Here is a 24,878-nt window from a genome sequence, read left to right on the forward strand (position 1 = left end):
ATAATTGAGCTGAACTTGCTGCTCTGATGAATGGAAGTTTAAAATAATTATAAATCTGACAATTTTTGTGTTGCAAATCTGTGGTGAGTTTTTCTAGTGAGTTATTATTTTCACTAACTGTGGGTTGTTTTACTTGAGGTCAATGTGTATTTATGTTAGCAGTTCTTGAATGACGTAGTCTCAGTGAAACAGTACAGTCGGCAGGGGGCATTAGCCCAAAGCATATTGACGGGACCCCCGTGTGCCTCCAACTGTGATCAGCCCTCATTTGCCAACCATCAATTTGCCCAGGTTCCCCACCGCCCCACCTGGCCCCCACCCACAGAATACCCCAACTCATCCCATGACATGCCTGACCCTGCCCACTGCTCATAAAAAACACTGTGGGCCTCCAGCAAGGGCCCCCTATAAAAAATCCTGCATAATACTTCAATGTCGCAAAAACACATAAATTATACAAATTATTAATATAATTATACATAAGAAAACAAATAATGAAGCATATTCCAAATTTATTTTCCCCTTTTCTTGTAAATAAAGTTTGAAAATCAGGAGTTTTCCAGTTCTGAGAACCAGAGGAGCACATAAAAGACTACACAAGCCCTGCTATATATATGGCCTGGGAATCAGATTAGCAACTGTAAAACAATGACAGTTTTGTTAACACAATGACAATCTTTACTCTAGTAACTTTTCCTCTAAATAAGGCAACTGGTGGGCACAGCTTGATTATTAAAAAAACAAGTGCAGTAAACAAGGTGTTTAAACTTTTTTTTTTTTTTAAATTCACACACTCACCCAATCTATCAATTTATTGCAATAACAAGGTGTCTACTATTACTGGTTAGACTTTATTCTAGTGCACGGTTAATTATTTTTCAGCAAATATTCTCAGTACATATTAAGATTTTGAGTGGCTTCCCTTTAATTTGTTCCTAATGATCCATTTTACCTGCTGGAGTGTATTCTATTGTTTACAAATTACACCTTTATCTTCATTTTGTCAATTTAAATAGCTGATTTTGCCGGTTAACCCCCCCCCCCACCCATGCTGAAAATATGAATAGGTTTGCATTTTCTAAAAAAAAAGCTATGTAAACAAGATACTAAAATGTTCATCTTCAACTGTTTTCTCTAAATATTGGCTTCTCTGTATAGACAAAGAGATAAGATAACGAGGAATGTGTGTTTGGAGAATTAGAAAGGATATTTGCTCTTTTTATGCAAGCTCAGCCATTTAAATGGGTTGTGTTTTAAATGAGCAAAAACATGTACACGTGTACAAAATAAACATAAATAGGACATTTAGGATACATTTTAAACTCTGCAACTGGTGCAACAAAAACACAGGTAGGAGCTGTTTTACAGTACAATCCCTATAAACACAACGTAAATTATGACTACATAATTTTTAGAGACCCTGTCCTAGATGAGGTGTATGAATTGTAGGTAACTATGGAAGAAATGGATGATGTTAGAGATTTTAGTAGCACTTTACCTTTTCATATGCTGCTTGTACACCAGTATGGAATAGTCAAAATCATACCTTGAACCGTGAATATGCAGCCGCTGTTATGTTGGCAAAACACTACACTAAGGTGTGAGGTTAAATAAAAGAACAGTGACCCTTCTAAAAGAAGAGCCCATATCCACATGCTGACAACAGATAATTGCTATTGTGGTCTCCCGCTTAGTCATTGGGTTAGACTTCTAAATTATAATACTCTACTAACTACTGAAGGATTGCTGGGAAACATGAAATATAACACAGAGACCACGAAAATAAATACATCTCCACTGAAAGGACTATTCCAAAATGAATGACTTGCCAGCTGAGCTGACTTGTAGGTCTGAAAAGGTTGGATGATTTTCTCTAACCCTTGGCCATGTCAGGTTGTCTAAAAATCCATGTATCCACTTATATTCAAGTTGTGAAAGAATGAAACTGACTTTGGACAATTTGAAAATGAGGCTTACATTTTTATTTTACTTTGTGAATTTCTGTAAAGCATTTGCTTAGATCTAAATTACTTTAAAGGGATAGGAAAGTCAAAATTAAAGTTGCATGATTCAGATAGAGCAAGTCATTTTAAGACACTTTTAAATTCACTTCAATTTTCAAATGTGCTTCGTTCTCTTAGTATCCCTTGTTTAAAAATGAATACGCACATATCATACACTAGTGGGAGCTGCTGCTAATTGGTGCCTGCACACATTTGTCTCTTGTGATTGGCTAAATAGATATTTTCTGCTTCCTGTCAGTAGTGCAATGCTGTCCCTTCAGCAATGGATAACATGAGAATTAAGAAAATTTGATAATAGAATTAAATTGGAAATTGTATGTTCTATCTGAATCATAAAAGAAAATGTTGGGGTTTACTATCCCTATAAATATTGTCCTTTAAAGACATATTGTAAATTGACTTAACAGCCAGCCCAGTGGTAAAATTAAAATATATGTATTTATCTGAAATACAATAATATATGGGGGAAAAAAATAGTAATATTAAATTAAAAAATAGATTTTGAAATTTCTAATTATTTTTATTTAAAATTTAATTATTTAGTTCCATACATTTGTATTAAATGCATAATTTAGTTTTAGTTTTTACCACTAGTTTTCAAACTTTACCACCTCAATGCAAACTAGCCCCAAGTTGGCAGTTGAAGATAGACTTTTGAGAAGCCCGGCTTTTGTTTGTACTTTGGGTACCCTATTTGCTATACATTTGGTTTATTATCAACAGAGCTATAATTTTCTCTTAAATCATATATATATATATATATATATATATATATATATATATTTATACAGATAAAATGATTGCACTCTCTGGGTTTAGAACACAGCAAACTTTAATGCGTGACGTTTCGGGGCATTCACCCCTTCCTCAGACCATATATATATATATATATATATATATATATATATATATATATATATATATATATATATATATATATATATATGTATATATATATATATATATATATATATATATATATATATATATATATATATATATATATATATATATATATATATATATATATATATATATATATAGCAGCAGAAAGAAAGAGCACTCCACAAGACTTTCAAATTGCAAAACACACTTTATAGTACTATAAAGTGTGTTTTGCAATTCGAAAGTCCTGTGGAGTGCTCTTTCTTTCTGCTGCTTTATGTACATTTTTGGTACACCCAGGGCATCAGTTTAAAAGTCAGGATTGCGGTCTGTTCTTTGTCTATATATATATATATATATATATATATTTACAAACCGGATATAATTTTAAAATCATATTAATAATTAATCATGAGCTTTATATATAACTTATCACATAACAATAAAAAGTCAACCCTGTATCAAAAATATATTTAGTGGGGTCAATTAAACCTTCAATTCTTTAATAAATTTTATATATATATATATATATATATATATATATATATATATATATATATATATATATATATATATATATACAGTCAGTAATGAAGTGCACTCACCGGGTCTTGCTGAATAATGTATTGCCAGTGAGTGCACTTCATTACTGACTGTATATTGTTCTATTTGTTGCACCCGAGGCATTAGGAGTTACCAGGAGTGCTGGTCTGTCTGCATACTATATATATATATATATACTGTATATACTATATATATATATATATATATATGTTGTGGCTAAAGTCAGATATTGGGTAATCCTAGCATCACCCCTTGTAAACCTCATTCCCCAAGGTTCACTTGGGTGGATGCCAGAGGATTGGTGGGAAAAATAAATAAATAGTGTAGATAGCGGAATTACAGTACATCGGGCTTTACCTACAGCCGATTGGGTAATCCTAGCATTACTGGGATAATCCTAGGATTATCCTGATTTCTGACTTTACCTGTACCACATATATATATATATATATATATATATATATATATATATATATATATATATATATATATATATATATATATATATATATATATATATATATATATATATATATACATACACAGTATAAATATAAGTTGTATTAAACTTAGACACTAATAAATTATTTGTTCAAGCTAATATTTTGTAAATGTTCAAAAATGAAAACTCCAATTATAAATATACAGTAAGTTGCATTATACTTAGGAACTAATAAATTATGTATTCAAGTTAATATTTTGTAACTGTTTACAAGTATTCCCTCTATAAAAACAACAATCTCTGTTATCCTTTAACCATAAATATTTATAAGTAGTTTACTTCCTGTAATGAATGTATTTTCTAAGGTTGTTTTTTTTTTTTTTTTAATTTTCAGCAGTAAATGGTGTTAAAGGTCACTGAAGCTTTTAGTTTTGGCATTGTTTTTCTTTTGTTTTGTTTTTAATTGTGACTAATTACATAACTTTAACTGCATAGGAGTGTACCACATGTTAATTGGTAGTGAAAAGAAGGCAGAATTGCATTGTTTTAGCAGTACTTTCCAAAAATATATACAGATAAACATTGTAGCTTATCAAGCACTAATTGGTATTTTATTTTTTACAGCTAAAAGACTGTATAAAATCTATATTGTGTGTGTTATTTATCTGTATATTTTATTTATATTCATTTATATTATGTATGTCATATTATGTTATAGAAGTAATGTTTTGCTTTCATGTTAATGGACCCTGTCTACTAATAAAGCACTGTGTATCATGTTTATAAGTAAATGAGCAATCTGTCTCTAGGGAAGAATTGTGTATGGATATTCATTTATCAATTTTAACAGTTTTAAATTAAAACATGTTAGTTTGCTGCTATTTTATATGTATGACAAATATATTTTTGTTTGAATAGCATTTTAACTGCAGTGTCAGATTTACTTATCTGCTGCACAGAGGTGCAGCTTACATATTCTTATTTCTGTTTCTGTCCATCAGTATCTCACTTATATAATATATGTGCAGTACTCATTACTGAAGATCCAAAGACACATACTCATGTTTAGACATCTGTGATTATTTTTGCAGGACACGTAGGTTCAACATTTCTTAGTCATTCAAAATTTTTACTTTTTAGACTTTATATCAAGTTAGACTTTATATCACATCTTTTTAAATAAGCAAAAGGAAATCTCTGGGTATCCATAATCTCGCCCAAGATAGGGAGTCTATGTGGCAGAGTGTGTAATAAAGGACTATTTTGTAACCCTTGTGTGTGTGTTTTATTTATGTAACTTTTTTTTTAAAGTGTAAATAAAGAAATAAACCTATTAAGAATTATTGAAAATACTAACACAAAAATGATGGTTCTCCTATAATTATGGCATCTTCATCATTTATATTGTTGTGTAATTGCAATGTGTATAGCAAAGTGTTTACTTATAAAGCTGACATTATGGGGGCTTCTTTTTAGCATTCTATTGCAGTGTATGTGTATCTCCACATTCAGAACCTATATATATCTATTTAAATGGATCTCAAGCTATAACGTGTCTTTTAAAGGGTCTGGGAGAGACATTGCAGTACTGACCAGACTTCCTAGATAACCTTGCCAGAGCCAAGTGATTTAGATCTTCTGCCCTTTAGTGAAAGGTTTCCAAAATGTGTCTTCTCAAATGGCAATTCAATTGCAAAGTCACCTGTTTTGACCAAATTTATTTCTGAAGTTGACTCAAGATGTCAGTAGGAAAAGAGTTGAATTGCCAGTACAAGTAGAGGAAGTCTATCTATAAAATCCAAACTTTAGTTTAGTCCTAAACTTTAGTTTAGTTTGTGTTGACAATGAAGAAATGCAGGTGTCAATTGTTAATAGGGCAACTTGTTCATGGAAAAACAGTTAACTACAATTATTGCATTTGAATTCAAAGATTGGTTTAACCAACTTTGATTACATTTAAAACCAGTTAAACCATTTGAGCAGATTACAATTAGGTTTAAGATGGTTGAAATTGAGTAAATATGCTTAAAGGGACAGTCTACCATAGAATTGTTATTGTTTTAAAAGATAGATAATCCCTTTATTACCCATTCCCCAGTTTTGCATAACCAACACAGTTATATTAATGTACTTTTTACCTCTGTGATTACCTTGTATCAAGGAACCTTCTTCCAGCCCCCTGATCACATGACTGTGACTGTTTATTATCTATTGTCTTAAATTTAGCATTGTATTGTGCTAGATCTTAAATAACCCCCTGTGCCTGAACACAGTGTTATCTATATGGCCCACGTGTACTTTCTGTCTCTTTGTGTTGAAAAGAGATTTAAAAAGCATGTGATAAGAGGCAGCCCTCAAAGGCTTAGAAATTAGCATATGAGCCTACCTATGTTTAGTTAAAACTAAGAATACCAAGAGAAAAAAGCAAATTTGATGATAAAAGTCAATTGGAAAGTTGATTAAAATTAAAAGTTCTATCTGAATAATGAAAGTTTAATTTATACTAGACTGTCCCTTTAACAGCCAATCAGAATAAAGTGAATGCAACTCATAATTTTGGTTTATTAGTTCTGCAGAGGTCCGTGTCATTTTTGTTTATTGTTGTCTGTGGATAACATGACTTTGGCTGACATGAAATACCTGTATTAAACTTTATCTGACTTTTTCTACCATGTTTTTAAAGGCCATAAAACCCAAAAGTGTGTTTTTTATGATTCAGTTAGAGCATCCAATTTTAAACAACTTTCCAATTTGATTCTATTACATAATTTGCTTTGTTCTCTTTCTATCCTTTGTTGAAAATATGCTCAGGAGCAGCCATACACTACTGGGAGCTATCTGCGGATTGGTTGCTGCATTTATATCCCTCTTGTGATTGTCTCATCTGATGTATTCATCTAGCTCCCAGTAGTGCAGTCCTGCAAATTCAACAAAGGATATCAAAAGAATGAGGCAATTTTGATAATAGAAATACATTAGAACAATGCTTAAAACTGCATGATTTATCTGTATTGTGAAAGAAACATTTTGGGTTTTATGTCTCTTTAAGCAGGTTGAAAGGTCAGATATTTTTTAATTGACTACACTGATTTTTTTTTATTGAATTGACCATCTGTCTGTCTATCAATATCTTAATACTGCAATTCCTATGTTTAAATTATAAATAATTATTACAATTATTTAAATGACACGCTTGGTCATATATATATATATATATATATATATATATATATATATATATATATATATATATATATATATATATATATATATATAGGGAATACTGCCATGGCAGTTATTCCTACTTAACGCTCAAAGTAATCCAGTAATTAACATACTATTATGAACTAAAAGGAATATTACTAAGTAGGTAATGACTGTTCTCAAAGACCCATTTACAAAGCAAATACATGTGTGAAAGCTTGTAATTTGAACTCTTAAAGAGAATATATATTTCAGTTGCCCTAATTTATTTGTTTTAAATAAATTACAATTAAACAAAACCAAGTTAATGCCCAAACTTGTAACAAAAATTGAAACATCACTAGAGGATTAAAATGAAATAATATTATAATAGATATACACAGGCTTTGGTATGATTTTTACAATCAACAATGGTAAATTTTGATATGAAGTTGTGAACAATTTGAAAAACACTTAAATTGAAAACTCTTGCAAGCACTTTTAATTTTTTTTTTTTTTTTAACGAATCAGCTGAATGCACAAAAAAAATGGCTGGACTGTGACCATTTCTGTACAAGTCTACCTAAGAACAAATGAATGCTTTGTTGATGGAAATAAAAAAAAAAGAACTGATGCATGTAAAATGTGTATAAAACATTTATACAATATTCTTGTCAAATATAAATGAAATTAATTTTATTTTAGAAATCATTCTGGGAGATTTCTAGGGAAGACAAAAAAAACTTACATTTGGACATAAAAACAAATTGGATTATATCAAAGACACAATCTACCTTTCATCTACCAAATTTCCTCTGGCTTTTCCATTTTTACCTTTTTTTGAATTTGGCAAATTAATGCCAGCTTTTAGGAGGGGTACCAAAATGGCAAATGCCTCACATTGTAGTCTGTGCCAAGGAAGGAATATAAGTCCATAGGAGAACTAATTGGTAGAAGAACTCGATATATCTTGATAAAACTCTTAATTTCCTGGCTTGATCATGGCTTCCTTTAAAAAAATTATAATGACCAATGCAGAAGAACCACTGATAAAGTCCATGTTGTTCTGTTTATCTTTACATAGAAATGTCCATTTACAAATAGTACATCAAATGGATAAACATTTGGATACCAAAGTGAAGATTTGTTCCAACTGATATAACGCTTTGTATGTGCAAAGGTCCCAGATGAAATATTGTCAGCGTTAAACCAGACACATTTACTGTGCCCACATTTAGGTTCTCTTCTATAGAATACTGCTGAACATCCAACTGTTTTCCATAAAGTCATTGCTTAAATTAACACGATTTTTACTGTAATCTTGGCCAGTATTGAGACATGTCAGGTTCACTGCCGGGTACTTGTACTGGGACTGACACTCCAGGGGAAATGAGACCTGAAAACATAAATACATTTTTATTGCTCAATATCAAATAGCACATCTTACATTTGATCAATCCATGCACCTTATGGTTAAAGGGATACTAAACCCAATTTTTTTTCTTTCATGATTCAGATAGAGCATGCAATTTTAAGTAACTTTCTAATTTACTCCTATTATTAATTTTTCTTCATTCTCATGCTATTTTTATTTGAACAAGCAAGAATGTAAGCTTAAGAGCCGACCCATTTTTATTTCAGCACCTAGGTAGCTCTTGCTGATTGGTTACTAAATGTAGCAAACCAATCGGCAAGCTCTGCCAAGGTGCTGAACCAAAAATGGGCTGGCTCTTAACCTTCCATTCCTGCTTTTTCAAATAGAGATAGCAAGAGAATGAAGAAAAATAGATAATAGGAATAAATTAGAAAGTTGCTTAAAATTGCAGGCTCTATCTGAATAATAAAAGAAAAAAATTGGGTTTTGTATCCCTTTAATAATATCAGGTATATGTCTAAGTATCCTATTATCATAAATCTATTTTTTTAGAGCATGCTGTGAATATTTTTGGAATTTTAACCCTTGTCTGCTGGTAAGTGGTAACAAAGGGTTAAATATACCCTTATGGTATCTGTATAGTTCTGATCTTTTGAGATAAACTTTTTCTTTGTTTTATTTTGGATATGAATTTGCACAAGTGCAGACAATACAGAACACTGGAAATGCATTATGTGTTTATTTAGAAGTGTGAGGGTATGTGAGATGGCAGAGAGTGGAAAATAACAGGGTGCCTACCTGTTGAAGTAGTACCAGAGCTGGCCATTGCCTGGCTGTTCATGTGTGTCTGCATGTGGGGAGGTGTGTATGTATCATAGCTCCGCCCATTCACTGAGGGGCTTGTGGGCAGCATGCATGAGTAGGAGGAAGCCTGGCTGGGTACAGGGGGCTGGAAGAAGAAAGAAAAGGAATATTACTATGGAGTGAGATTTGTGATGCTAAACACAATCCCTGCACCTCCTGTGCCCAAGGTCTGCCCATAAGAATGCAGATATAGAAAGGTGTAGGTAATGTGATTGTCAGTATATGTACCTGCAAGTGTGTGTGTGTGAACAATCAACCTCATTATTATTAATGAATAAATATAAGGGGAAGCCAAGTGAATACTGTAACAAGCAATGCTGCATATTTATATTTTCCTTTTAGCACATTGTTATATATAAATTAACTTGCAAAAAGACTTCAATACAACAGTAGAAACAATATAGACATTAAATAGTTTTATTGAGGACCTATGAGGAATAGTATAGCTCTAAGAGGTGTTGTAAGCACACTGTCTCTAAATAATGTATGGTGAATCACACAGCTATGACTCACTAAAATATATTTATCTTTTGCCAGAAAACAATAAAGAAAATAATTGTGTGTGTGATTTATTTTGTAATTGTATCAGAGTTATGATTCTAAAATACATTTTTAGTAAGCAATGTGTGTGTAGTATGTGTGTTAACTGCATATATGTGATAGATAAATAGATAGATAGATAGATAGCACTCTATATTATAGTGGAGTGAAACTCTGACTAAAGAATGGTATATCTCTGGCGTTCTTCTATCTATCTATCTGTCTGTCTGCCTGTCTGTCTATCTATGTGCCTCTATCCAGCATTTATCACACTGTGATATATGTAATTTAAATGTATACAATGCATAGCTATTTTACTAATGACATATATTTTAATGTGACACATGGACCCTGGTTTTGAGGGTTCCCAGGGTAAGCGAATACTCACTTGCATAGGTAGGTTGTTGCCCATTGTGAAGCTGGGCATTGGTGGCAGAGCACTGTATGTGTTGGTCAGGGCTGTGTCTGATCTTCCCAGCATGGACCCTGATGTAAACGAGGAGACTATATAGAGAGAAATGGTAGCACATAGATTAGAGGGATGCCAGAGGCACAATGTAGGCATTGACTGGATGGAATTGATCCTACTGACTCACCTGGTGTGGTGGGCTGGGGGATTGGCTGATAGACACTGGTACTGAAACTACTACTGATGGGGATGTGGCTGGGTGTGTTACTGGCTTGTCTTCTCTGGTTTCTTAGCTTTTCTTCCCGTCTCCACTTCGCCCTTCTATTGGAGAACCATACCTAACAACAAGATGAAAAGCACATGACTACCAACCCTACCAGATGCCATTCACAGGTACCTACTACTACTGTGGAAGACTGAACAATTAGAGAGCACTAAATAGACGCTGAGATTCTTACAGTCTACTCCCACAGTAACATAAGTAGTGTGAAAGGATAGAAATAAAAGCAGTTTACACTTCAGGTCAAACATCTTATCTAATTACATAGTAACAGTTACCTGTATCCTGGCTTCCGGTAGATCTATTTTGGCAGCTAATCTTTCTCTGGCAAACACATCTGGATAATGGGTTCGTTCAAATTCTAGAAGAATTTCAATTAAGGTTTTATTAACAGGACTTTAATGTAATGTGCTTTTTACTACTGTAACATATCTCTAATAACATGAGCATATGTTATATATATATATATATTATAGTGTTTGTGTATATATATATATATATATATATATATATATATATATATATATATATATATATATATATATATATATATATACTGTATATATAAAAATGATATATATATATATATATATATGTGTGTGTGTGTTTGTATATATATATATATATATATATATATATATATATATATATATATAAAATTGAAATATACCTTTCTCTAGAGCCTCTATTTGTTCCTGTGTAAATGATGTCCTATTTCTTTGTAGTTTTCTTTTTAGCTGAAGCCTCATTTGAGCCTCATCTGAGTCCTCTCCATTAGAGCTTATAGAATTTGTATTTTCACCCCCTCCATCCTGTGGCGGACAGCCATCTGCAAGATAAAGAATAACATAATATAATACCATACATTAATATATAGACATAATATAATACCATACATTAATCAGTGACGTGCAGTGAGGTCAGAGGCAGGTGAGGCACTGGCTAGGATATGCCTTCATTCTTTAGATATCCTTTGTTGAAAAAATAGCAATGTACATGGGTGAGCCAATCACATGAGGTATCTATTGTGCAGCCACCTATCAGCAGCTACTGAGCATATTTAGATATGATTTTCAACAAAGGATATCAAGAGAATGAAGGAAATTAGATATTAGATGTAAATTGGACAGAAGGGGTGGGAGAGACAGGGAGAGAGACATAGATAGAGAGACAGAGGGGGAGAGAGAGACAAAGAGAGACAGAGGGTAGAGAGACAGACAAAGAGACCATGGGGGAGAATGAGACACATAAGGATAGAGACAAAGGGGGTGGGAGAGACAGGGAGAGAGAGATGGATAGAGAGAGAGAGAGAGACAGACAGAAAAAGAGAGAGAGAAGAGAGAGAGACACAGAGGGGGAGAGAGAAAGAGAGACACAGAGGAGAGAGAGACAGAGGGGGAGGGAGAAAGGGAGAGACAGAGGGGGAGGGAGAGAGACAGAGGGGGAGGGAGAGAGAGACAGAGGAGAGAGAGAGACAGAGGAGAGAGTCAGAGGAGAGAGAGAGAGACAGAGGGGAGAGAGAGAGAGACAGAGGGGAGAGAGAGACAGAGGGGGGAGAGAGAGAGACAGAGAGGAGAGAGAGGGGAGAGAGGGAGAGAGAGAGAGAGAGAGAGAGGGGGAGGGATAGGGATAGAGAGACAGAGGGGAGAGAGATAGACAGGGGGAGAGATAGAGAGAGAGAGAGAAAGACAGGGGGAGAGAGAGAGAGAGACAGGGGGGGGAGAGAGAGAGAGAGAGAGAGAGAGAGAGAGAGGGGAGAGAGAGAGAGGGGAGAGAGAGAGGGGAGAGAGAGAGAGAGAGAGAGAGAGACAGAGGGGAGAGAGGGGGAGAGGGAGAAAGAGAGAGACAGAGGGGAGAGAGAGAGACAGGGGGGAGAGATAGAGAGAGAGAAAGACAGAGGGGGAGAGATAGAGAGACAGGGGGGAGAGAGAAAGAGAGAGAGAGAGAGACAGGGGGAGAGAGAGAGAGAGAGAGAGAGAGAGAGAGAGGGGAGAGAGAGAGAGAGAGACAGAGGGGAGAGAGGGGGAGAGGGAGAGACAGAGGGGAGAAAGAGAGAGAGAGAGAGAAGAGAGAGACAGAGGGGAGAGAGAGACAGAGGGGGAGAGAGAGAAAAAGAGACACAGAGGGGAGAGAGAGAGACAGACAGATGGGAGAGAGAGAGAAAGAGGGGGAGGGAGAAAGGGAGAGGAGGAGGGGGAGGGAGAAAGGGAGAGGAGGAGGGGGAGGGAGAAAGGGAGAGACAGGGGAGGGAGAAAGAGAGACAGAGGGGAGAGAGAGACAGAGGAGAGAGAGAGAGGGGAGAGAGAGAGAGACAGATGGGAGAAAGAGACAGAGGGGATGGAGAAAGGGAGAGACATAAGGGAGAGAGACAGAGGGGAGAGAGAGAGAGAGAGAGAGAGAGAGAGAGATGGGGGCTGCTCATTAAAATATATTTCTTATTTTAATATATTTATTAATAGTAAAAGTTACACTACTGAGTCAGTAGTGTAACTTTTACTATTAATAAATATATTAAAATAAGAAATATATTTTAATGAGCAGCCATTTTGTGATTTTGTGCTTATTTGCTTAATAAATGTAACTTACAACACTGACCAGGTCATACACAAAATACATTTATTAAGCAAATAAGCACAAAATCACAAAATGGCTGCTCATTAAAATATATTTCTTATTTTAATATATTTATTAATAGTAAAAGTTACACTACTGACTCAGTAGTGTAACTTTTACTATTAATAAATATATTAAAATAAGAAATATATTTTAATGAGCAGCCATTTTGTGATTTTGTGCTTATTTGCTTAATAAATGTAACTTACAACACTGACCAGGTCATAAACAAAATACATTTATTAAGCAAATAAGCACAGCACTAAATCACAAGATGGCTGCTCATTAAAATATATTTATTAAGCTGCCAAAGTTGGGAAGTGAAACAACATAGCATAGCCAGCAACTTGAAAGTTTTGCTTAATAAATGTATTTTGTGTATGACCTGGTCAGTGTTATAAGTACTTACAACACTGACCGGGTCATACACAAAATACATTTACTAATTAAGCAAATAAGAGGATCAGACTGCGTCACAACACAAGTGTTACTAGTTGAAAACACACACAGGCACTTCAAATTTTAGCAGAGGGGGGGCAGGCACCCACCACTACCCGGTCCAGTATATTTTTAACTTACAGTACTCTGTACAACTTACAAGTTATACAACGTTAACCCCAAGCCTCACAATAAAAAATATACATAATTACAGGCTGTACTACTGATCATCACACTATCACACACGGCATGGCTGTCATTCTTGATGACTTACTTGTGTGAGTGTGACAGTGTGACCCGGACTGTGTGCACTTCGGCTCCTTCCTTCAGGTGAGTGCGGTGACAGGCTGAGCTGAGCCGACAGGTCCTCACGGTCAGGCAGGGGCAGCAGCTGCGATATGCGGTGTCTGTGCGAGTCTCACTCAGACTCTGTAGAGATCGGGCAGCCTCCTCCTCCACTAGTCGCTACTTGGCTCAGAGGTGTCAAGCAGGAATAAGTGGCACTGTGACTGGCTGTTGTTCCCGCCGCCGCCGCGCTGCTCTTTCCTTGCGCATGCGCAGAAACTCAGTCTCAGTGCACTACTTGTAAGGCTAAGCAGGGCCAGGGAGGGAGTCAATCAACACCGGTGTTGATTGGATGAGCCGGTCTCCCAGGGAACAGTCGAGGCCTCATGAGAGATGCCTCATATAGTAATTTTCTCTGCCGCGCTGCTCCTGCAAATCACCACCGGGTGATGCTGCAGAGCAGCTAGATATAAAAACACACTACAAATATTGCGCAATAGAGAAACACCAGAACCCAGTGCCTCTCTATTGCGCAATATTAGTTTGACATGTCAAAAAAAAAAAAATTTTTACTTTTTTTTTTTTTAATAAAACTCTCTATTTGTTTTTATTTTGGCCCAAATGGCAGGTGCGGCACTGCCTCACCTGCCTCCAATGAGTGCACGTCACTGACATTAATATATAGACATAGAATACAGAACTAGCATAATTATCACCTAAAAAATTAGACCTTGAATAAGTGACCAAGTAATCAATATCCCAAATATGAGAAGTTTTACTATTTCCAAATACCAATCGTTGCTTTCCAGAGACTTATCTGTAATCAGCAATTGCAATCAATTAAATGTTGATAGGTTTGCAGAAAATGCTATTAAAAATCAAACCAAGCTTGTAATCTTTAAAAAGAAATATTTATCTAGTTTTTTATTTGAATTTCACACAGTCAATTTCATTTTAAAGGTTCTGAATTTAGAAATGCGTTCATTGTTCTGCAGTTTTATTCAACTATTGTGTTAGTGTGCAGTTCCTTGACACCTATTACTGAGAACGGCAGTAATTATACCATCACCATGAACAGCATGTAATTGCACAAAATGGAATTTTATATTTAGATAAAGGGACTGTCCATTCTTTGCAATATATTGTACCAGAGAAAGTATGATTTCTTTAAAAAATGCTTGTCATTTTACTAGAATTCCTACTGACTTCAGTAACTAACTATCCAAACACCTATCACAACTTGAAAACATGTTTAATAACTGCACTAATTTCTCTTATTTCATTTTTAAAAAAAACTACTTGGACATTTTCATTAATTAAATCTACACAAAAAAAAAAAGAATTCTTAAGTAAACATTTGCTTAATAAAACACCTTTTGTGTCCAATAACTATCTAATGTTTGCTTACTTTAATCTTTAAAGTTAACCATTATCAATGGACTTATGCAGTTCTGTAATTAAAGATTGGGTGAATTAACCTCAGGACAACAAACTCTGTGATCTGTAAGCACAATAGCCAGAGCTTGAAAGGGTTAAGAGAATTGTGACAGAATCTTGTGGGATCTTTTCAAACACTTTGCAATGTTATAAAACCTTAAGGTTCCCTTCTATTTAAATAGTTGGATTCATCTACATTATACACCATATGGAGTTCTCCTGATCTATTGAGGTGACCACCAACACTTGAATAGAAGGAGGTTGCTTTTCACAAATACACAATGCCAGCAAAGTAAGGGAAACTATTAAACACTTGGGGCAGGAGGGTTGGCAAACTTTCGTGGGCAGAATTTTGAAGACACAATCAGAGGGAAGAACAAAAGGATTCTCTAGAGGCTAGCAGTGGTCTACATTGTATCACAAGAGGTTGTACTCAGAAGTACGTTAACCTTTATGCCGTGTGATCATTAATCACTGTCCCCTGGGCTGGCCTACTCAATGCTATATAGGATTTTTACTTCTATAGGAGTAGAGAAGAAAAAATATCCACCTAAACTTGTCAAAGGGTTTGCTCCATACGCTGCAACTATTTACTCAGCAATAGAAAGAAGAAAACAACTGCTTAGATAAGATTAGATAAGCTTCAACTCACATATTAGCACAAGTCTGTTTTATTTGCTCGTCAAATTTGGTGCTCTAGCTACTGAAGTGTTTTGGTAATCTTGTCTTGTGAGTGCTTGTTGGCTGCTGTTTGGTTATCTTGGACTATAAGCTCAATAGTTTATTGCTGGTGCACAGTGTGTTTAGCCACCCCCAGTGGAAACAGGTGCTATTGATATCCCCATGACCAGAAAATACAACTAATCAATTATTTTCCTATTGCAGCAAAGTGACCCGGGATTCTATAAATACATATATGTAACACTTTAGATCTATCTATCTATCTATCTATCTATCTATCTATCTATCTATCTATCTATCTATCTATCTGTCTATATCTATCATCAATCTACCTATTATATATATCTCCATTTAAAATATGGTTATTAAATATATGGAATATTGAATAGATCATTGTATATCATATATATATATATAGTCCAGCAGGTCAACACTCACGATAAGTTAAAACATCAGCACAGGGTGCTTCCGAGAGGATACTTAATCAATGAAAAAACGGATGCACTCCCCAGGACTTAGCAGAATCGTCACTCTATATATATATATATACACACACACACAAACTATTTGTATACATAAAATGATATACAAGGAAACAACATATTTCTATATACTATAATAGGTCCATTGGGTGTACACTTATAACAATTTATAAATATTATTTAAACTTGGACTTAAATATACTCAGTAACTTTGAGGCAGGTAATGTAAAGTTTTCTGCCAAATGCCTGTTCATTTTTGTTGTCTGTTCTGGTACTTATCACTCATGCATACCTAATAATGTACTCTCTCTCTTTCTTCCTCTCTCTCTTTCTCTCTCGCTCTCTCTCTTTCTCCCTCTCTCTCTTTCTCTCTCTTCTCCCTCTCTCTCTCTCTCTCTCTCTCTCTCTCTCTCTCTCTCTCTCTCTCTCTCTATATATATATATATATATATATATATACAGTATATGTGTGTGTGTGTATATATATATATATATATATATATATATATATATATATATATATATATATATATATATATATATATATATATATATAGAGAGAGAGAGAGAGAGAGAGAGAGAGAGAGAGAGAGAGAGAGAGAGAGAATGGTTCCTGGCTGCACAAGATAACGTTAATGTATTAACACTTGTGTGTTGTTTGCTAGTATATGCTCAAAAGATTTTAATGATTTGTTAACATATTTTGACTTTGGTCAAAACTGCGTCATATTTATTTTCAAATACTGAACAAAATTGATCCCAGTGTCCTATAGAAGTTTCTATTTCACAAGGGATCAAACACTGGCCAATTTATTAAATGTCTTACTTGTTTCAAAATAATTTGAGTTCTAATATTGAATTACATATTGTAAGAAAAAGTGACACTCAATTAAGATATCTTCTTTAATGTCTCTTTAGAATCCCCTAAAAGAACTTACTCAATAGGCTGTTACACATTATAGACCTAATCCATAAAGGGGAGTAAATGTGCCTCCTATTATCCTGCAGCCAGACCATCTGACTGAGTGTGGGATTTGTTTCTTAAAAGGAAAAAAAGCTCTGGGAAATAAAATCATTCCTCAGTTTCTTAGTGTCTTAATCAGTGAGGCGGAAAACAAGCAAAAAAGATAGCAAACCGATCTAGGCACCTTTCAGCTCTGAAGCTGGGATCAAAACATAGTAGCATCTGTTGAAAGGGAAAATGCCTAAATCCTATAGAAGGCTTTAGTCTTATAAGGGAAAAAAAGATAAGAAAAGTGTCTCAGTGATCCTTAAAACCACTAAATCGCTGGAGAATTTCTCCCCGGACCGAGATCTCTCTTTCTGTTATGTCAATCCTTATATATCTATTATTTTAGCCAGTGTTGCATGTGTAGCTAAAATTGGAAGCATATTGTCTCCTTTGAGACGTTCCCTTGCCTTATGCTTGCTGGGTAATGGGCTTTTACATTCCTGCATCATCTCTTTGCAAGGAAATCACATTAGAGAGGCCATAAATATTACAAAGGAAATCCAATTTTATTAATTTTACATTTGTGATGGAAATCCTTAAAGAGGATGAAGATCTATGGTGATGCAATATCCATATAAAATGGGCACAGTGCTAAGTTACACATAAGTTCAAGTACAATGATAATCAAGGTGTGTAATTAGCAAAAGCAAAATATCAATAAAGCTCCCATAATGAGAGAAGTAGGTTTATTAAAAAAAAGCTAAATATATTTCTCAATAACAAAAAAGGCTAAATATATTTCTTATTAACAAAAATGGCTAAATATAATTCTTAACAACAAAGAAAAATTTAATGAACCATAGTTTTAAGAAAAAAAAGGATAATTTAAGGAATATCGATTAGTTTATTGGCTACTGGGGAAAAATAGACAAAAATCGACAAAGTTGTCAAAATAATTTCAAGTATTTGCTTGTTTTGAGCTTATTTTTTATTGTATACAGACGTACAATACATACATATATATATATATATATATATATATATATATATATATATATATATATATATATATATATATATATATATATATATATATATATATATATAACTCAAAACTGGCAATACATGTAAGTACTTGAAATAATTAAAATAGCAAAAATGTGTCTAGTAAATCCAGTACATCTGCACAATCAAAATAAACTAAGCCAAGAATATAACAATTTGAGCTACCTATTTATCTAGTTATTATTAAAACGTTCAGGTATGAAAACTAATTATTTGTCAAATTGTAGCGTTTTTACACGTTGGTGAAATATTGCTACATTTTTATTAGTTTAGTTTATATGTTATTGGTACATTCACATCCTTAGACCACTAAATTAATGTATAATATATTTTATTTAATATTTAATGGGGGAAAAATAGTCAAACTGTCATATTTATATAAGGATACTGAACATATATATGTTAAACAAATGACAACATAGAGCGGCGGAGAGACCCTAATGGTCTTGTGCAAAATGTATCCCGCTAGGTGATAATAAGGGTCAGATAATCACTTATTACTCCTATTTGTGCTGCTGTAAACACAGAACCTGGGCTATTGCAACTTGACTAACATTAGTCACATCACTGATCTCATCTTACACCAAGACTGAATAATGATTCAGCATCTGAATACACAAGCAAATATTCCCTACTTGACTAATAACAACAACAAAAATAAGTTCCATCCTAAAATAAATACAAGTTTAATACATTAATAACATAAAAATTAATTTGTGTCACCATGGTCATGACAGTGAATTGTGCTTATTATTAAATCCTTCCAGTGACCTCAGCGTGTTTGAAAATATATATGATAAAACTATATAAAACTAAGTTAAGTGAATTTATTTATTAATGTACATGTTTACATATTTAAGTTCTAGGTCCTAATGTAAAAAAAAAAAAAAAAATCCTTAGCATCATACTTTGGATAGTTAAATACCAAAGTTTTTTTTTATTTTTATTTTTTTTATTAGAAAGGGATATCTATTTATATTAAATTTGTAAATTCTGAATGCAGTCAGCGCATACGTTTGTGTGTGTGTGTGTGTTTATATGTGTGTGTGTGTGTGTGTGTATATATATATATATATATATATATATATATATGTGTGTGTGTGTGTGTGCGTGTGTGTATATATATATATGTGTGTCTGTATATATATATATATATATGTGTGTGTGTGTGTATATATATATATATATATATATATATATATGTGTGTGTGTGTATATATATATATATGTATGTGTGTGTGTATATGTGTGTTTGTGTCACTGTACTATATATATATATATATATATATATATATATATATATATATATATATATATATATATATATATATATATATATATACACAGACACACATATATAAATAAATATACACACAGACACACACATATATAAATATACACACACACACACATATATATATATATATATATATATATATATATATACACAGACACACATATATAAATAAATATACACACAGACACACACATATATAAATATACACACACACACACATATATATATATATATATAAATATACACACAGACACACATATATAAATAAATATACACACAGACACACACACATATATACATACATACACACATACATATGTGTGTGTGTGTAATCTAAGTACTGTATTAGAATTTCCAAAATGCAGATGATTTTACTGATGTTCATGTTCACTGTTGTCTTGTGCAGAAGTGACAACAGATAAGGGGCCCTCATTGAGAGGGCACTAATCAGACAGATGCAGGAGCCCCATTTCCTATCTTAAATCCCATCATATATTGTTTGCCTGCCTTAAAAACTGACATGTCTAATTGGCAAGCAGGCCCATATCGTGTCCAAGGGTCTCCTGTGAAACATTTCTACAGCTGCCCCCTTTAACTAGACGAGTATTCATGTCGCCTTAATGAGAAACAAAACGATCTCTAATGAGCAATCACATAGCTACAGAATTGTTCCCATAACAAATTCTTGCCTGTGACAGAAACAACCATTGTAGCAGATACTGGGCATACTGTTACAGATTTCTTGTAGATGAGGGGCCACAAAATGTGGGATATATTGGAAACATCTACTATGAGTTTGATTGGGGCATAGAATTAACGTTACGGCCTATTAAACCCTTGATTGTTAGAAATCAAAGCTATAAACTAATAAAGTATTGCTTTTTCTGTTCATTTATGCCTAGACTTTCTTTTGCTAGTCATTGCAACCCACCATAGCGCCTAAGGTTCCCAAATCACACTTTAATATATCTCTGTATCCAAATTAACAAACTACACAAAAATTAAGCGGTTATTTCAATATTTTATTTACTATTTCCTTATATTAATTGCAATGATGTCATTCCCCAAAACCACAAACATGACGTCACATTCTAGAACCAGATACTCAACCTTCAACGACTCTCTTAATAATTGTAACAACCAGATACCCTCCTTGCCATTACCATAGATACAATAGACTAAATGTAAGCAAAATTATTTCCAACTCAACTGAAATTAATCTTGGATCATAAATGCATTCTATATATTTAGGAGGATCTATTTTATGTTAATTATGCAGCAATGGTATATTTTATTGTGGTAAATCAGCTGCACATTGACTAATTTATATCAGGTTGTATTTAACAATATTTCATATCAACACAAAAGCATAAAAACAACTTTGCCATCATGTAATATACACTCATCACTATATTGCAGATGCCCATGTATACTTACCCTGTGTGGGCTGTCCTGGCACTGATGTGCCCGGGTACCACCCAGGCCGTGTCCCCCAGGTCCCTGTCTGCCCGTTCAGCATTCTCAGCTTGTCATACATGCCATCTGCACCCATCTGTTGCTTTTCGCTCGCCAGGTTGCGCAGCACTCTGTTTATTGATGATACCTGGAATAAAAATCATCACTAATGAAACCAACATATATGTGATTTTATTTCACTGCCACAAAGTAAAGAAATAGCCAATACAACTTAGTCCTTTGTAGACGTCAATGATAACCAGGAGGTTTAATTGCAAGATGCCCAGATTAGTAAGCACTGGTCCTAATAAAAATAAAACTCGCCAATAATAATCAACTCAATAATCTATCTATCTATCTATCTATCTATCTATCTATCTATCTATCTATCTATCTATCTATCTATCTATCTATCTATCTATCTATCTGTGTCTTTGTATGTTTTATGTATGCATCTATCTATCTATCATCTATCTATCTATCTATCTATCTATCTATCTATCTATCTATCTATCATCTATCTCTTCTATATATCATTATGTGTCTGTCTGTATATCTGTCTATCTATCTATCTATCTATCTATCTATCTATCTATCATCTATCTCTTCTATATATCATTATGTGTCTGTCTGTATATCTATCTATCTATCTATCTATCTATCTATCTATCTATCATCTATCTCTTCTATATATCATTATGTGTCTGTCTGTATATCTGTCTATCTATCTATCTATCTATCTATCTATCTATCTATCTATCTATCTATCTATCTATCTATCTATCTATCTATCATCTATCTCTTCTATATATCATTATGTGTCTGTCTGTATATCTGTCTATCAATCTATCTATCTAGCTATCTTACCTTAGATATCGCTATCATTTTAAAATACATAGCCATAGCCCTCTATTATTTTGCTGTATTTATATACTTATTGAGATTCATTTACACATACTACATTGTATATAAGTCACACCTAAATACACCTTTCCTTGTTAGACTTAATAAGATGCAAATCTTCCTAAATCAGCACTAATTAGCTACCTTTAAATGCAAATAACCCTCTTGCATAGACAAGCACCGGTGACTCATTCATTTAAATAAACCAGTTGGAGGATCCACTTACACTAGGTATATTGTCGTTTGTACAAACGCCCTCAGACAGAAGTCTGTCTCGAATTTCCCAGGCAAAGATGGACGGACACTCTCTTTTATACTGAGCAATTTTGCTAACGACCTCTGGAGTAGCCACCCTTGGCTTGCTACCCCCGATAGCCCTAGGTCTGATGGATCCAGTCTCGTAATACCTTCCCAAAATCTTACTCACACATCCGTTTGATACCTGAATATGCAGAACGACAAAAATTACATTATTAATGATTTCAAGACAATGGTACAATTTTAAAGGTATGCAAACAATGACAAGCTTACGTTTCGATTGTCCAGCACTTGGACTTTTGCATCTGCATGGGTCTATAATACAAAAATATACCTTAAATGGTATGAGAACTTATTTTTGTTTTCTTAAAATTACATTTTTGGCCCTACAATCTATCTAAATATATAACTATGTGTGTGTGTCTGAAACATTTAGCAAAAAAAAAAAAAAAAAAAAAAATTAAAAAAATTATGCCTGAAGCTGTAAAATAATTACACAAGTTACATTTGACGTGCACTGTCCTACTTAATTCCTTAGTGCTGATTTAGATATATATTTATATATAAAAATATGCTCCCAGGCACAGATAAATTAATTAAATGCAAACTTGCTATGCCAAATAAACAGTACAAGCAACATAAACACAGTGGCATGTTTAATAAATAGATATAATGAGCTATTTATTTTTTCAAAACCAATAATAAAAAAATGAAATACATATAAACAATAAAATGGAACGTTTACATAGCTATGTGTTTACAATGTTTAAGCAGATGAATACTACTTTAAAAAAAAAAATAATAGTACAAAAGCTGGACCAATATTTATTTGGTATTGGCATATTGTATAGATGGATACTGCAATACAACCAAGAGCAGCGGTTGGGAGGCAAACAGCCTTTTCACCTGTAAAATCCGGGAAATATCACAGGGTCGTGCTCCACTGTGAGCCAGTTCCACTATTTTCTGTCTGGTTGAGTCTGGTAGTGGTCTGCCATTCACAAACACACCACCCAGCTGATTCACTCCGCTGTGACCTGTAGAGATAACAAAGAGACAATGTCATCTCTGCTGGTGCATCTCACCCAACATACAACTGCGCCCCACTCATATTCAGCTTATACACTACACCCTAAAAAACCTTACCGAACATCATAATGCAGCTCATCCTTGGTTTAGCTTCATAGCACTTTAATACAACTCATCTGCATCCTCACCCACCCAGCTTCTCCAACACACTATTAGACCTATACTGCGCCCACCAGATGTCACCATGTAGTACACAGTCATCATTCAAGACCACCACATCACCCATCTTCACCACAACACTCTACCTTAGCTAGTCTAACCTATACTCACCTATCCCCTAGTGAATATCATCAAGCAACAAACTATACCCTTCCAGCACCAACCTAAAAACACGACCTAGTCTTCTGCACGACTCTAGTTAATTAAAGACATTATCGCAATAGAATATCGCGTATTACTCTTCACAAAATTCCAAATAAGAGGTCTGTTTCACTTCACACCAACATGATGCACCTCAAAAAAATAAACAATATTTACCAATTCATGTGCCATAATTACTGCCAACGAGTTGTTCCCAATAGACTGCACTTTACTGCATACAATTAACAATTTCACTCCACATCATAAAATACAGTACCCCTCTGCCACCATATACAGCTGCTACACACCTTCTACTCATTAAATTGCTGGAAAAAAACTCACTAAGGTTCATGTGAGTTATTTCATTTCAGCATAAAATATAAACAAAAATACCATAACAAAATATCTGGGACACCAAAGTTATCTTTTAAACATCCAATAAATATTGAAATCTCCATTGGAAGTATAAGTCAATAATATACATTATGTAACAAGTAAAAAAACATTAACTCGAATATTCATACAGAAAATAAACAGTTACACCAATCAATAATGAAAACACAAGTTAAAGACATATGGGATGGAATGAAATGTCTTAATGTTGACTAGATGTGAGAGTTCCTCTTTCTGGGGGAAATTGCTATGCAAATACCTAAAATACAGACACAAGGTCTACCATGGGTCATCTGAGAGGATTGTTCTACTCTACTTAAAATGTCTTATAAATACCATCAGGATCCTCTTCAGACATTTCTTTGTGTTCCCATTTCTTGTGCAAATAAATTCGTTTGATGAGATATTAGCAGTTATTTCATTTAAAATCTCCAAACCTGATGCTTTTAGCTCAGACAGTGTAGTTAGAGAGTCCCTGGTGAAGATGTGCTCTGCTCTCCTTGCAGACTCCTGATAAATCGTCTTGTAGGAGCTCTGGCTTCTTAGCAATAAATAAGCTCCAAATATAGAAGAGGGGGAAATATGATGAGCCTGTCTGACATTTGTCTTTAAAATAAAACTAGCTGCATGTCAAATTTGAGCTTAATTTCTGGAAATAGGCGGA

General features: G+C 33.9%; 1 protein-coding gene across 4 annotated transcripts in view; it reads right to left on the reverse strand.

The window, feature by feature from the left end:
* Positions 1–7,766: 7,766 nt before the first annotated feature.
* Positions 7,767–24,878, reverse strand: part of PAX6 (paired box 6) — a 20,774-nt gene continuing 3,662 nt past the window's right edge. The window contains exons 2-11 of one of the 4 annotated variants that reach the window (XM_053688912.1): positions 23,339–23,469; positions 22,706–22,747; positions 22,401–22,616; positions 21,254–21,419; positions 11,237–11,395; positions 10,845–10,927; positions 10,474–10,624; positions 10,266–10,381; positions 8,402–8,494; positions 7,767–8,357 (exon numbers count right to left, since the gene is read on the reverse strand). In XM_053688912.1, the coding sequence (XP_053544887.1) occupies positions 8,193–8,357; positions 8,402–8,494; positions 10,266–10,381; positions 10,474–10,624; positions 10,845–10,927; positions 11,237–11,395; positions 21,254–21,419; positions 22,401–22,616; positions 22,706–22,747; positions 23,339–23,469 (1,322 nt within the window). In that variant the 3' untranslated portion in view covers positions 7,767–8,192. Of the gene's footprint in view, positions 8,495–9,271; positions 9,423–10,265; positions 10,382–10,473; positions 10,625–10,844; positions 10,928–11,236; positions 11,396–21,253; positions 21,420–22,400; positions 22,617–22,705; positions 22,748–23,302; positions 23,470–24,878 lie in introns of all 4 variants that reach the window. The other 3 variants (XM_053688914.1, XM_053688911.1, XM_053688913.1) reach the window with 3 other exon arrangements.

This window comes from Bombina bombina, chromosome 7, assembly GCF_027579735.1.
Source record: "Bombina bombina isolate aBomBom1 chromosome 7, aBomBom1.pri, whole genome shotgun sequence".
Lineage (NCBI taxonomy): Eukaryota > Metazoa > Chordata > Amphibia > Anura > Bombinatoridae > Bombina > Bombina bombina.